This window comes from Desmodus rotundus, chromosome 11 (genome assembly GCF_022682495.2).
Source record: "Desmodus rotundus isolate HL8 chromosome 11, HLdesRot8A.1, whole genome shotgun sequence".
Lineage (NCBI taxonomy): Eukaryota > Metazoa > Chordata > Mammalia > Chiroptera > Phyllostomidae > Desmodus > Desmodus rotundus.
This window is the reverse complement of record NC_071397.1, coordinates 86,975,196-86,989,950: the sequence shown is the minus strand read 5'-3', so window position 1 is coordinate 86,989,950 and position 14,755 is coordinate 86,975,196. Positions and strand designations below refer to the sequence as shown.

The window sequence follows — 14,755 nt, the reverse complement described above, 5'->3', positions numbered from 1 at the left end:
TGTCCAACTTTCACCGAACACTGTTTGTTTTGTAATATCAAAAAATACCAACCCCCCAAATTTTATAAACAGGGAAGTACTTATAAAAAAATAGGATACAGACGACTGTGATTGAGTAACAATAAAAATTTTTTTAAAAATAGGATACAACTAGACTGTCAAATTTTTTGCAAACTTTAAAATGAATGACGTAAAATCATGTATATTGACATAAAAGAATGTTCAGGCAATTTTTGAGTAAAAAAATATGGTTTGCAAAGACTCTACATATCGTAATCCTGAATTCGCGAAGGGACAAATGTCATCCCCGTACATTTCTGTGTGTTTTCGTAGAAGTAATCTGAAAGGCGCAAGCTGCAGGCAAGTGAGGGCAGGGGGTCTGAGAGAAGTCATACTTCTTCCTTTGCACATATCTGTAGTAGCTGAACTTTCAACAGTAAGAATGTAATATTTTAATGACAGAAAAGAATAGAAACTGAGTTTGCTGAGACTGGAAAAGTGGAGAGTTGCAGTTTCAGTTACGCTTCATCCTCAAGGTGAACTGTTGCAGGTTCGGTGAAGACACCCTGAGGGTCTGGGATTCATTTAGCTACTTCCACATAGTGTTAGCTGTGTAGAGTCTCCCCACCTTCCCGTAAGTCTACGGTCCAGTGACTGAAGGAAGTGGGAAAAAAGAGGCAGACCCCATGGCCTTGTCATACTCGTGGATTCACTCTTGAATTGACACTGTGTTAATGAAAGTTATCTCCCCAACTTTGCCTTCCACCTTAACTTCATCAGAGAACACGATGCCCCTCCACCCAAGCCCCCTACTGACTTGCCATCTCCCTCAGAGAAAAGTCAAGGTCATTACCATGGTTAAAGGGGCCCATGGCCTTGTCACCTCTCTGAGCTCCCAGCCCAGCCCCTTCCCCCACTCACTCCACCCCTTGGGCGGCTTTTCTGTGTCTTGGACACAGAAAACAGCCCTGTCTCCTTGACCAAGCTCTAGCCAGGCTCTTCTGAACCCTCTTCTTGACTGGGCCTCAACTTTGGACTGTAAATATAACATCTGAACAAACACTAACATAGTTTCTAATAGCTCAAGGTCACACCCCTAGAATGACCAATCATCCCCCTCATAGTGCCTGCCTGAGAAAACTCAAGGCTGCCAAAATAATTCACTGTTTGTTCCAACCAACACTGGAAGATAGGTCCTCTGTCTTCCAGCCTGTGAGAGGAAGGAGCCTGACTGTGATAAGCACCAGATAACAAACCCAAATAGACTTCACCTGGACCAACCCGCTTGTGATTTTTCACTTCCCTAACTCCGCTGAACCTCTACTCACCCCCTTCCTATTTCCTCATTCTCCCTTTAAAATGCCCAAATCAAAGCTGAGTTCAGTTCACCCTGGAGTCTTTTCCCTACCGCTGTGGCATATGACTGATTAAAATCTGGCCTTTCCACTTTAACTGATGTCCAGCTTTGTTAACCTTTGACGTTCCCCACTACAATCTAGGCTCCATGGCATGGATTTCGTGTCTCACCGGCATGTGGCTGAGACTCAGTACATACCTGCTGAGCAGGGCTCATGGATCAACGATTGTACGCAGGACTGAGTCCCTCAGACACACTTCCGGGATGGGTAGCGTGTTTAAGCTTGTGGATGAAATATCACTGCTCACGTCAGTCCTTAAATACTTGGCAGAGGACAGGTGGCTGATAACCACAGATCATGCCAATCTTCCTAAACTTATCTTCAACTCGTTTTTAGTCCTGATAGAGCACCATCTGCTACATGCTGAATATCATCCATAAACATACGGGCGGCACACAGAACCCCATGCTAATGAAGGATTACTGAAAAGTACCTGCTTCACAGGAAGACTTCCATTGTTGATGGCTAGTTTTCTACTCCCCGCCCTTTATTTCCATCTGTGGTCCTGGTCCAGACACCTCCCTTCATCTCCAACTCCTCCAGTTCCTCTCTGGGTTCCCATTCCCACGATTTCACTGAAAGTGCTTTGGTGTGAATGCCAGTAACTTCCTTCAGAAGCAAACCAATGATGTCTTTTCAGCATTTATTCTTCAGGATCTCTTAGGTGATTTGAGTGTTGCTAATAACCTCACTTACCATACTCTTTCTCCCTTATTCTCATTTTTTTTTATCAGCTGTGGCTTCTCAGCATTTCAAGGTGACTACAAGTAGTCCCAAGGAATATCTGTCACTCCCAATAAAGGCTTTACAAGCAGCTACCATGGGTGAGGCACTATGAGATTACAAAAATCTAATACTCAAATGCTGTGCTCAAGGCAGCCTACGCTCATGTGAAAACTTAAAACTGCCTGCATTGTGGATGCTTTAATAATTATTTGTTGAGGAAAAGGGTTATGTATGACAAGTCTCATGCCATCCAGGCGTAATAAATTGTCATATGATTGACACAATCAAGAACGTAAAGTTCTCCATTTAGAGCCCTAGCCTCTCCCCACTGTTATGTTAGCACGTCTCCAGGGTGTCTCCCATGGATATTGCAACATCAGTCGCAGTTGACAAAGCTAACGTATCTCCTTATTGCATCCTCAACTCTGCCTGTTTTCTAACATCCTCACAATGATCAGGGCACCCTCAACACTCTGACACTGAGGTGTGTCTTAGCATCTGCAGTCTCCTTCCAAGGCGATCACCCCAATCCATCACCCAGTAGTTCCTGAGGTCTCCTGTCCTTCTCATTTCTATGACCACAGCCCTAGTCTGAGCATCCGTAACCTCAGCCCCAGGCCCCTCAGCCTGTTCCTCTTCTGCTCTCCTAAAGGCATCACGCTGGCCAAAAATTGCTGCTCTACACACTAGACACTAGAAGGTTTGCCAATAAAGCCCCAGGAGCCAGTTCACAGGGGGTCTCTTGAAGCAAAATATCCTGCATAAGGGGAAGTTCTAAAGGCTCAATCTCTCTTAAGTCTTTCAGAGCTTCCCTCTCCTACAAATACTATATAGTGAGGCTTACTACACAGGAAAGCAAGAGTAGGCTTTAAGGCACAGAAGTTTCCATGGATGGAATTTTAAGACCTTAGTGCAAAAGGAATCTGCCCTTAAAATAGTTGACCAGCCCAATAAGAAGCTATCCCTAGAGGATTGCTCCTCAATGTGTGGCTCAGGGACCAGCAGCATCAGCAAAACTTAGAAGCCTGTTAGAAAATGCAGAAGCTCAATTTACACCCCAGACTTGCCACATTTCAACAAGACCTCGGGGTGATTCATAAACACTTGAATAGAAACACTTGAGAAATGCTACAGTAGATAATGTAACCTTGTCACTTAAATCAGACCTGAACCCAGGTGAGAACTCTGGCCAACAGGCCATCATGGTTGATTTGAGTTGTCCATTGAAGTGCCGAAATGTCACCCCAATACCCACCCGGAAGAGAACAGTAGACTTGGTGCTTTCTGGCGTGGCTCACTAGGATTCTAGTTTTTCTTCCTCTGTGGAGGGACTTTATTGCCTGTTGACTATTAACAGAGCAGTGAGGTGACAATGACTGAAAGCCACAGCCTGGGATTAAGGGCTTCCTCAATGGGTCACAGAGACCAGTTGAATCATTTCGAGACACCTCCACGCCCACTCCTCAGTAACACTTTAACACAGGTGAGGGGCTACAGAAATGAACATCAAGGGAAGCCTTGGGGGAAGAGGGCTCAAAGAGCAACAGTTAAAGTAGGTGTGAGCTGGAGAAGGGAGGAGTGCAGGCAGGCAGCCCAAAGGGTGGCGGGACAGGGACATTTGCTCGCAGAGTCTGATGTGTAGGTTTTTCCAGCATCAGAAAGTTCAAAACACCTCTTTCTTCCTCTGCAGCTGCTTGGCAGCTGCCTGGTCCCTCCTGTGTGTTCCCAGGCCCAGGCAAACAGCTCCATCTTGCCACTGCCTAAGGCCATGGACTTGTATTAGGTCCCAGGTCCTTGGGAATTTGTCAGCGGCCTAAAGAGCAGTCCTCCCAGTGAAAAACTACCAATCTAGATCTGAGTAATCATGTGTGACTTAATGCCAACCCTAAACCCTTGCTCAGAAATATTTAATCAGATCAGCCCAGAGGAATGCCATCCCACACCCTGAATAACATCAGAAGCCAAAGTCACCCTCTGGGAGAACTTAATGCCCAGACGGCCAGGTTTCAGATCAGCCACTCGATCACAGGGGACCATTTGGGAAGAAGCAGAGGCGTGGTCTGCTGCGTGAGGCCCATTATTAACGTTCCTACAGGAGTGGGGAGGCCTGGTAAGATGACCACCGAGGGTGGAGTGGGAATAAAAGGAACCCAGACAGCAACAGGTAACAGGCACCCTGCAGCTAATGGGATGCTTGTTGGGGAGGAAATTGGGTAGCCGCCCCATCAACTGGAAAAAGAGAAGAATGTCTGTCTTTACAGCCAGGACTTCTCCCCTGTATGCTTTATATTCCTCAAGTCATAAGGTCTGTTCCCTTGTGACACCCCAACATGCACCCGCACCCTGGACCCTAGCCAACGGCATCCATCATTCTTCCTATTCCTACCTTGCTGTTCCCTAGAAAAACCTTTTCTCCTTGCTTCCTCCTCCCAAACTCCATAACACCCCACTGTACTACAGAACATCCACTTCATTATAGACAAATGTTTTCTTATTCTGTATAATTTCCTGACCCCACCCTTTTTTTTTTTCTTTCTTACCTTAGCAGGCATTGGCTTTTCTCATGACACATCTGCTTCCCAGAAGCCCAGGGATTCCTCAGTTCACTGATCCTCTGGTGCACTGAGGCAATGGATAATTTTGGTGTGTTTTCCCATTCCCCCCATTGCTTACTTAAGAATTATCTTCTCCACACCTAAAAGTGTCCATGCCAGCAGCCAAACTTGTCCCACAAAATGGATCCAGCTGGGTCCAGGAATGGCCATCTGGCCTAGGCGGGGCATCTGGGATCGGGACCCAGGGGCCCTGAGGAGTCTCTGCTGGTTTGAACTGAAGATGTGTAAATTGAGGCAGTAAACATGTGCCCATAACAGCAGGGACATATGATAAATACAGGTGGAAGGATGGATGAAAGATAGATTACATTAGATCGATCGATCGATCGATCGATAGATAGATAGATAGATAGATAGATCAATCCCTAGAGGGAAAAAAGGTGATGGGGAGATGGAGAGAAAGTGTCCCCTGGGCCACAGGCGACTTATCAGTTCCTGGATCTAGGACCTTAAGATACTCAACTCTACTTCCTGGTTTGGGGCTGCTCTTGTGTTCTTATCTTGAACTCAAACAAGGAAGTCTCTTTTACTGGCTGTGAAAATTTGTTCATTTTGACCAAACCCTTGCTACCACTTAGGAACCTTTTCATTCACCCCTCACCGAGTCCCTCCCACAAATGTCACAGCAGCTTCTTCAATTTCTTAGTCTCCCAGTCACTCTGTTAACAGGCCACCCGTTCGGTTAGCATGCGCTGCCCTTGCCCGGGGGTGTGTTTCAGGGGTATGAAGTATCGCTCTAGAGCATCACGAGTGACTTAGATGTCCAAAGGCTTGTTCCTCCCACCCACGTAATCATGCTGAGAAACAATAAATAAATTCCCACCATGTGACCATTAGCCCAGCAATTTTTAGAAGGTCACTTCAAATCTTCCTTAATGACAGTGTCTGAAAGGTCGATACAATTTTTAGAAAGAGCTACAATTGTGCTGTAATCGGGGCAAGTGAATAAAATGAGGGATCGGACATTTGAGTCATACAACTTTTGTGAAACACTCTTTGTCTCAGCAAGATCACGACTGGAACAGCACACACTCCTCCAACAGGAAAACTACAAGATAACATTCACTTGAAGACCTAAGTTCTATTACATTTATTATACACATAAATCCTTATCTTATACACATAAGATACAGAATGTTCTGTATCTTATATATTTCTGTCACCTTCATCCAGGTATCTGGAGCAGAAATCAAAGATTTATAATGCCCAGTAGGTTGAAGAAGAGGGGTTTAATATATGTTTGCTATTGATGTTTAGGTTACTGAATTATTCTCTAATGAAAGCATACCTCTGAAGGATATGCCCAATATTCGGGTGGGTTGGAACACGCATGAAGACAGAAGAAGATTACAGACCAACGCGGATGACTTGAATCACGACCAAACTTTTTATGTCGCACACTTAAAATATGCGAGCCACTGGTCCAAAACGGAAGCATCACACCTGTGATATTCCTGCCCCAGACACGGTCCTGAGCTCTCAATATAGAAAATGTACTTTTCTCTAAGTTGCAAGTTTCTTCCTGTTATGAGGAATAAGCAATAGCTACTTTTTCTTAAGCCTTCACAGAGGCATCAAGAAAATGCAAAGTAAGCTATATAAATGTCAAGGTTTAGCCCATAGGTCACAAAGCGAGCTAGATCTTAGAAATTTTTCTAAGGCAAGCGGGTGCAACCTACTTCTCTGTGCAAATTTCAGCTAGTGTGATCAAAGATAATGAGTCACCCGGCATGGCATTTTAAAAACACTAAAGCTGCTTCGATGTTTTTCTCCTGCGCTTCACTCTAACTGAAACTGCACTTGTACTCTGAGACCAGATACGGTTCTCAGGCACGGACCACACGCCTGGCCCCAGGACTGAGTGGGCTGAGGTGAAGGGAAGGCACCTAAGTAAGGACCCTCATGCGTGCCAGCCTGCAGGTACTGGGTTCCAGAATCCCATCACAATGAATACAAATCTGCTGTTCACCCCAGAAATCCGATATGTGGGGTGGCCCTTGAAATGGACAGACAACTGGCTGGGGCCTCAGAAAGACCTTTTGCTAGAAAGAGGTGATTATTTTGATGGTCTCGCTCAGTGTGGTGCTTGTAGAGGAAAGCAGGCTGCCATTGATTTCCTCCCTGCAGATGGGGGTCCAGTTGGTGGTTTCCATGAGGGGGATGGATATGCAGGAAGGTGGTCTGCGGTAAGGGAAAGAGTGTGAGCTTTGAAGTCATAAAGATTTCGGTTTTGGATTCACTTCTTCTCTGCTACCTGTGGGATTTGGGTGGGATGCTCCACCTGTCTAAAGCCAGGTTCTTTATCAAAAAGTGATGTATAGCTATGTCACGGGGTTGCTATAAAGATGAGCTGTGATGGTGTGTGTACACGGTACCACACTGGACTGGCACGAGAGTTCACTTCCTTCTAACCCCTCTCGTCTACGCTCTTGCATCCGGTGCCCAGCACTCCAAGGAGGCTAAAGAATTCCCTGTCACTTGATTCCACCATCACCAGCATGAAGCTGGACTCACATTCACCAAACCCCTCACAACCTTCTATACATGTCACAAAGCAAGGTTTGCCCCACACCCCCAAAGAAGCTCTAATTATTTCATTAGTAAGCTCTTTAAAAACACATGGGTTAGTTGTTTTTTAAAGCTTAAAACATTTGTGAATAACAGTTTTCATTCACATTTGTGAATTCCAGTTTTTATTGGAAGAAAATCCAATCTTCCATGTACAATTTTTATCATTTTGCCTAACTTTTGATTTATAGATACTTGGTGTCAAAAGAATGACTTAAGTAATTTAGGCATTAATTTTGTAAATAAATAGTAAGCACCTAGTATTTACCAGGCCCTGCATTAGGCACTAAATATACAAAAATAAATAAAACATGCTTTCTGATTTCAATGATTTTGCAGTACGAAGACAGAGACCAACTCCTGCATAATCTGAATATACTACAGTAAGTCCCGCAACAGAAGTGTGCAAAGTGCCACCATTCGCATGGCACTTTAATGCTCAGGGGCACTTTTCAGACACAGACTGTCTGAGCCAAGTGTTACTGTTAGTCACCGTGTCCAGGTCAGACATGAGGAAACCAATCAGGAAAGGGAGGGAAAGTAAGTTGACCAAGATCACACAGGTAACAAGCATGATTCTGTGTCTCAGATCTCAGCTGTCTCAGTCCCTTCCTCCCCTCAGTGTCCATGTCAGGAGACACTGGAGCACACGCCTATCGAGCTTGCAAATGCCTTACAACTGTAACCTAAATTGTGTCTCCCCAGAAATGCTGACATGGGAACCTCTCATTCTCTGGCCTTGGCCTAGCACCCTAATCTCCCTTCTCTCCCCTCTCCCACAGGCCCCTACTGAACTGCTGGGGGTTTTCTGAGGGTGTCAGGTTGTTTCAGGCCTTGGTACTTCTGTGTGTACTGCTGTGTCTTCCAACACTCCTCCCCCATCTCACCCAAATCCATCTTCCTGATCCTCCTTTTGCATGGGGATCACTAGACATGCTGCTGTTATCAGGCCTGCTACACCTTTTCTGCTTTCAATCTTGCCCCTCAAATTGCAGAATCATATCTTGTTACCTCCGTACATTTAGTCTCTAGACAGTGACTATAGTAGCCTTTGCCTCAGTAAAGACCAGTTGAATGAATGAATGAATGAATGAATAGGAACTTCCCTGTCTCAGTCCTTTCTAAGTGGCCACATTGGCGCTGTGTGATGACTTCACCTTCCAGGCCCCAGGCTGTTTGAGCAGGGCAGGTATCATCAGATCTGAAGGCCTCATTGTGACCTAAGAGTTGCTATGAAAAGGTGGTTTCAAACAGTAGATCTTTTCTAGGAAATTTGAACAAAGAAATTTTTCCTGGCAAATATAGGGACAGGAGCTGAGAGGAAGCAAAGGCAAGGATGGGGCAGCGTAGACAGAAGCCATGACATGGTGTTTGTAAGTAGGTGGACGAGGAAGCAGCTGTGGAGGAGAACCTGTTCAGATTAGAGGGTGAGAAAGCTGGTTAAAGAGAGGCTCAGTGTCAGGTGAGGCCACTGTCCTTCGTAAGCGCTAGAGAACGAAAGAGGAACTGGTCCCTCGGGTTGCCTCAGTCCCCGACAACTTCCTGGTTTCAGCCCCAGATAAAGTGCAACCTGACTGAACAGGTACAGCCTTATTTAACAGGCGAACCTGATTTTTAGTGTGCCAGCCTCTGCTACAGCATATCAGGTAAAGATGAATTTTAAATATGCCAACATCAAGTACAGGACCAGCATCAGCTTCTAATGGGTGCCTTTGTGAGTATCAGAGAAAAGGTGGCACTTCTGGGATGATGCCCAACCAGTAGTTGGCTCCTAGCTGGTTAGAAGTCCATGGCATGGCCTTTGGGCAAAGAAGAAGGCTCCCTCCTTGGGGGAGTGGGATGGGGGGCATGTGCATGCCAGGGTGCACAGCATGATCAGGGCCGGCCACAGGCTGGATTTGCGCCCCGCCATGTGCTCTGCCCAGGACGGTTTGCACTCCAGGCAGGGAGGCTTTGCTCTTCGGTGAATAGGCACACACAGAAAGTAAGCCCAGAGCCAGATGGCCTTTGTCTGGTAAAAACCACTGTGAGTGAAGCAAATGGAAAGCAAGCAGGTTGCTGGCCTAAGGCAGCTCCAGCCCAGCTGGGACTGAGGCCCCTGGGGACCCAGCCACCCAGGCACAGCATTGTTTTTGGAACAATGGCTGAACACACAAGCACCAACTCCAAGAGTTATAGCCTTGGAGGCACTGTGGGAGCGTAGACAAGCAAGGGCTTCCCTCAGTGGGACAGGTGACCATCAGCTGCAGAGCCCGTCTTGGACGGCAGCACCTCATGGCGGCAGCCAAGCAGTGGAGGGTAAGGAATGACAGAACATCCAGCTTTGCCAGATTTCTCACTTCCTTGTCAATGAACACATCAGGGATGAAAGACTCAAGAAAAAGATACTGGATTTGCAGTTACTTACACACCAGGGCAAAGGGATGCTGGAGGGATGAATCAGGGTACCAGACATCTGTACATCAAGCTAATACAGCCATTTACTCATACCTCTTTTTTGAGGGGACTCAAAGAGTTCTCTGCTCCTTGCAGACCAAGCTGCAAGACTAAGAGTCATCACCTGAAGACAGAAAACACCTCCTGGCCATCCGTACGGCCTGACAAGCCCAGCGTAGCGCCTGGCACACAGTCGGTCACAGTCCACACTTGCTGCAAGCTCACAGCAGAAATATGCCCGGGGTTGTGTCCTTGGGTTCTTTACTTGCAAAGCATTGGGCTTATTTGAAGAGCACGTCAGAGCCCACTGACTAAGTTAAAGTCTCTAACCCCAGAAAAGACCAGTCTGGAAAATTAAGAAAATGCCTGACCATATACCACCAAAGGCGTATTTCAGGATCTTACTTTTTTAATGATAACATATCACTACATTTACAAAGACATACTAGGTTTTTAAAATCCAGAACTTTTGTTGTGTCCCAGGACTGTAAGTTCAAAACAATGGAAAGCAAAACGAATGTGACTTTTTATAAAGAAAAAAACCCTAGTTTTTATAACCTCAATGAAAGCACTTACGTATTAGTTCCAGTGTTGCTTAAATAATGCATTTAGATGAAAATATTTGGCTCTCTTCATATTTTTTGAATGGATTTTTAAAAAGTCCTCACCTGAGGATATGTTCATTGACATTTTTAGAGAGAGAGGAAGGGAAGAAGGGAGAGCGGGGAGACAGAGAGAGAGAGAGTGGCGGGAGAAAGAAACACGGATGGTTGCCTCCTTAAGCACCCCCCAGGGGTCAAACCCACGACTGTCTGGTGTTCGGGAGGATGCTTCAGCTGAGTCCAAGGCTTCATGGGGTTTAAAGTACAAAACACCATAGAGGTTTTGCTGACAACACACATGTATCTGTATCCTGTGAAAAAATAGCTACTCACATCACAAGCTTAACAGAAGCCATTGAAGTCTGAGGTGCTTTTCTCGACAAAAGTCTCACTATTAAAGCACAGCTGGGGAGAGTGGGTTCTCTTGTGATGGCCCCACAGCATCGGTTCGGTGTGAGCACAGAGCAGGTCTTTCAAAATGTTTCACATTGGAATGACTTCCACTGCCATAGTTGGCAACATTTTCACGGCCAAGTTTCAGGTTTTTAGTTAGTTTTTCATGGAAAACTAGGGGTAGAGAGGAGGCAGGCGTAGGAGGTAGGGTGACAGACTGGGGTAGCGGGGAGTGGACAGTTGTTTGGGAGTGAAGTTCTTTACCTTCTTTCCCCTCTTCTCCTCCCTCCCAGCCACTAATCATTTCAAAATGTGATGTCTCCTCCCCTCTCAACATTCTCCCAAGGATTCACACCAGGTAGTTAACTCATTATTAGAAATTAGCCCTCATCCTGGCTGGTGTAGCTGTGTGGATTGAGCTCAGGCCTGCAAACCAAAGGGTCACCAGTTCAATTCCCAGTCAGGGCACATGCCTGGGTTGTGGGCCAGATCCCCAGTTGGGGGCACATGAGGGGCAACCACACATTGATGTTTCTCTCCCTCTCTTTCTCCTTTCCTTCCCCTCTCTCTAATAAATAATTGTTGACAAAAGAAATTGTCAAGAAAGGGAGTGGGAAAAGCGGCAATAGTGGGAGAAAGTACCAACAAGGGTGTGAGAAGGCACTCAACCAAATTCATCAGTCTTACACCTGCCAGGCCAACCCTGGCCACAGCATCACAGTACCTATTCACATAGACATATACGCCACAAAACAGCGGTTCCCAGCTTTGCTGCACATTAGCATTACCTGATGCCAGGTTGCATCTGATGCCAATTAAATCAGAATCCCTGGGGTGAGACCCAGCCATAAATTGTTTGGCTGTGGTTGTGGTTGTTTTTAACTCCCCAAGTGACTCCTATGTGTAACCAACTTTGAAAACAAGTGTCAGAGACAGAGTCACGCTTCTCAGATGTGAATGCGCCTGAGAACAACCTGGGAACCTTGTAACATGCAGACTGGGATAAAGCAGGCCTGGGGTGGGGTCTGAGATTCCGAGATGAGGCTGGTGCTGCTGCTCTAGGCCCATTCTGGCAAGGCCAATATCATCTAGCTGTGGACACTGCCCACGTGTGTCCAGAGCTCCTGGGGAGGGCCTGGAATTTAGACTGCCCTCCCCCAGGCCAAGGAATGTTTTCACAGGGTGGTGTCACCTTCCCATTGCACCTCTGGGACACTCCGTTATCCCCGCCCAGTCATCTGGGAAACCTCATCCATCCCTACGGGCTGTGGAGGCTGCAGTGCTCTGGGAAAATACTCTGCGTGTGTCCATGAGGAGCCGGATCACCTTTTTCTGACTCTAAGAAATACAGGGAGCTCCTTGCCACGTCTAGCCTGCTCTTGAAATCCAAGGCTCAGTTCTGAAAATGGACCACCGTCTCTTGGGAGAGGTTCACTCTTCTACACAAGGGTCAGCTTCTGGGGGCACGGGGGACAACTTGGCTAAAGTTGTCACTTCCCAATGTTCTTTAAGAGCACACAGAAGACAAAGATTTCTTGAAAGTAAAAATAGTGTTATAAAATGAAGCCCATTGCTCACAGGACGTACACTTTGCACACTCACATTTGAGAGGTGCATATGTACCTTAATTTCTCTCTATGAAAATGGAAAATGGTGATATGCTTCTTTTATCTACAGTCACCAACTGGACTAATTTTCAGTTGTCTCTTTAGAGTCATCTGAACAGTTAATTTTTGTAAAACTCAACCACGATTATCCATGGGTCAAGTTCAGTTTGGCCAAGACATACAGAGCAAGAGGTAAAATACTTCTCATTCAATGCTTTACACAGTATGAATTCAGCAGAAGAATCTTTACGCAAATCCCACAACCTACATCCCATTACCTGTATGAACAATTTTAACCAGCTTTGTCCCATGTGATCTCAAAGTCAGACCAACAATAACTTTAATGTTCTCTAAGTATACACGTTGTGCAGCAACAACAGTGTCACAAGAATAAGGAAACAGAGGGCTTCGGCGGAGAGCAGAGCTAGCTAGTCAGAGTGGAGTCAGAGACACAGAAATGTGCCCTTTTTGACCAGGAAACTTGGATTCAGGTAAAAGTGAGGTTGAGTTAGCGCTTACAGGCTTGAGGCCAGAGCCTGAAGGGGTCAAGGTGGGGGTTAGTGTACACTTGAGCACTATTGCAAGGGCCTTCAGCTGCAAGCGGTACTTTTCGTGTTAGTTTTACTTCCAACTTCCAGCTCCCATGCATCCGCCCTAGATTGAAAACAATCTGTGGAAACTTAACAAATCTGGTGGACTTTTAAAAACAGTTCCGCAGTTCTTAGGATAAAGCTTGTTTCAAAGCATTTTAAAATGATTAGTTATTTAACCCTCATAACCTCCCCATGTGGGAATTCCACACTCTCATTCCCACTTTAAATACCGAAGATGAGAGACAAGGTTAAGTGATGCGCACCACGTTACGCAGCACCGTGCTGGCAGCACCTGCCCAGCTCCTGGTTCTGCCCCCGTGCACCGGGCACCCCCAGGACCGGCCGTGCACACCGCGCAGAGGGAGCCCGGGGGCCAGGCCGGGCTACTGCAGAGGTGCTGGCTCCAGGCTTTATCCAAAACAGTGAAGGGCCAGACTAACGAAGGGGCAGGCCAAACTCTCAGCCCCACCTGCATGGGTTTTTACAGGGAGGAAAAACGCGCATCCCGGGTTCTCTGAACAGCACCTCCCCTTCCTCAGAACGCTTTATTTCACAAGCATGTGCAGTTGGGAGGGTTTCAAAGACCTGCATCGGCCCAGCTCTCGAAGTGAGAGGACCGCACCCTTCCAAGGGACAAAGTCGCGCTCAAGACCGAGAGAAGGTTCCTCTTTCTGATGGCCAAGCCAGAGCGGCTGGTGCTCCGGGCATCGCACAGCCGCAGGAGCGCTCGCTAACCCGGCGGGCTGCACGCTCGCTCAGGGCGAGACGCACGCCCACCCCGCGCACCAGCGGCAGCCGGGTTCGAGCATCTCGGGCCGAGGGTACCCGGCCGCACGCAACCTAGGAGGAGGGCGGTGGGGGGAATTCAGCTTCGTCCTCCTCCCGCCGCCCCCTGTCTCCCCCTGCCTCCCCCAGCTCCTCCCCTCCCACCCCCAGCCTGCAAGACCAGTGCCCGAGCACGCCGCGTGCTGGCCACCTAGCCATCGCCGCCCCTGCCCGCGCCCACCCGCCGCTGGGCCCCAGCCTGCCCCCAGCGCCCCCAGCCGCCCGTACCTGAGCCGGAGATGTGGACCCGGAGTGGGCGGCCCCTGCTGGAGCAAGACGACAGGTCGCTCTGGGAGCGGCCACGGGGGCTCGGGTCCCCGGGCAGCCGGCGTAGGGCCCGTGGCGGGGCGGACGCCTCGGGCTCCGAGGCTTCAGCCGCCACCTGCCCGACTGGCTCCCGCGGGCGCTCCGCAGGGCTCCTGCCCGCCTCGGCCATTGGCTCCTCCGGGTCCCGGCAGGAGCGCGGGGTGGGGCCGGCGAGGAGCGCTGTGCTGCCCCAGCTCGCCGCGACCCGGTGGCAGAGCGAAGGTCCGGGAGGCTGGACTCCGGGCGCCGAGAAGCTGGTCGGGAGGGCGGGAGGAGGAAGAGGCCAGAAAAGTTTGCACAGGAAGGAGCCGCCTACAGCCTGTTCTCCCTCCCGCCGGCGAAAGCCGCAGGGCTCGGTGCCGGCCGCCCTCCGTGCCCGCGAACCTGCCCAACTGCTCCTCCCCCAAGGTCCTGGCCACTGCCCTGAGTGGCAGCAGGAGGGTCCCCTGTGGCTGGCTGTCACCCGGCCTGCAGAGAAGTGGGGTTTGGGCTTCCGGAGCTGGGATGCAAGGTCAGGCTTATCAACATCATTTCCATGAATGCCATGTACACACACACACGCACACACATAAGCCCAGCGATGGAACAGAAACGATCAGACCCACTTTACAGGTGTGAGGCTGCAGGGCCAAGGGGTTGCAGGGTCAGTGGCAGAGCCTGGAGTCC

General features: G+C 48.3%; 1 protein-coding gene across 4 annotated transcripts in view; it reads right to left on the bottom strand.

The window, feature by feature from the left end:
* The window catches only part of PHACTR2 (phosphatase and actin regulator 2), a 218,507-nt gene extending 204,069 nt beyond the window's left edge, over nucleotides 1–14,438 (bottom strand). Inside the window, exon 1 of one of the 4 annotated variants that reach the window (XM_053913609.2) lies at nucleotides 14,012–14,438. In XM_053913609.2, coding sequence (XP_053769584.1) covers nucleotides 14,012–14,219 — 208 coding nt within the window. In that variant the 5' untranslated portion in view covers nucleotides 14,220–14,438. The remainder of the gene's footprint in view (nucleotides 1–14,011) is intronic. The other 3 variants (XM_053913608.2, XM_053913611.2, XM_053913610.2) reach the window with 3 other exon arrangements.
* Between the last annotated feature and the right edge of the window lie 317 nt (nucleotides 14,439–14,755).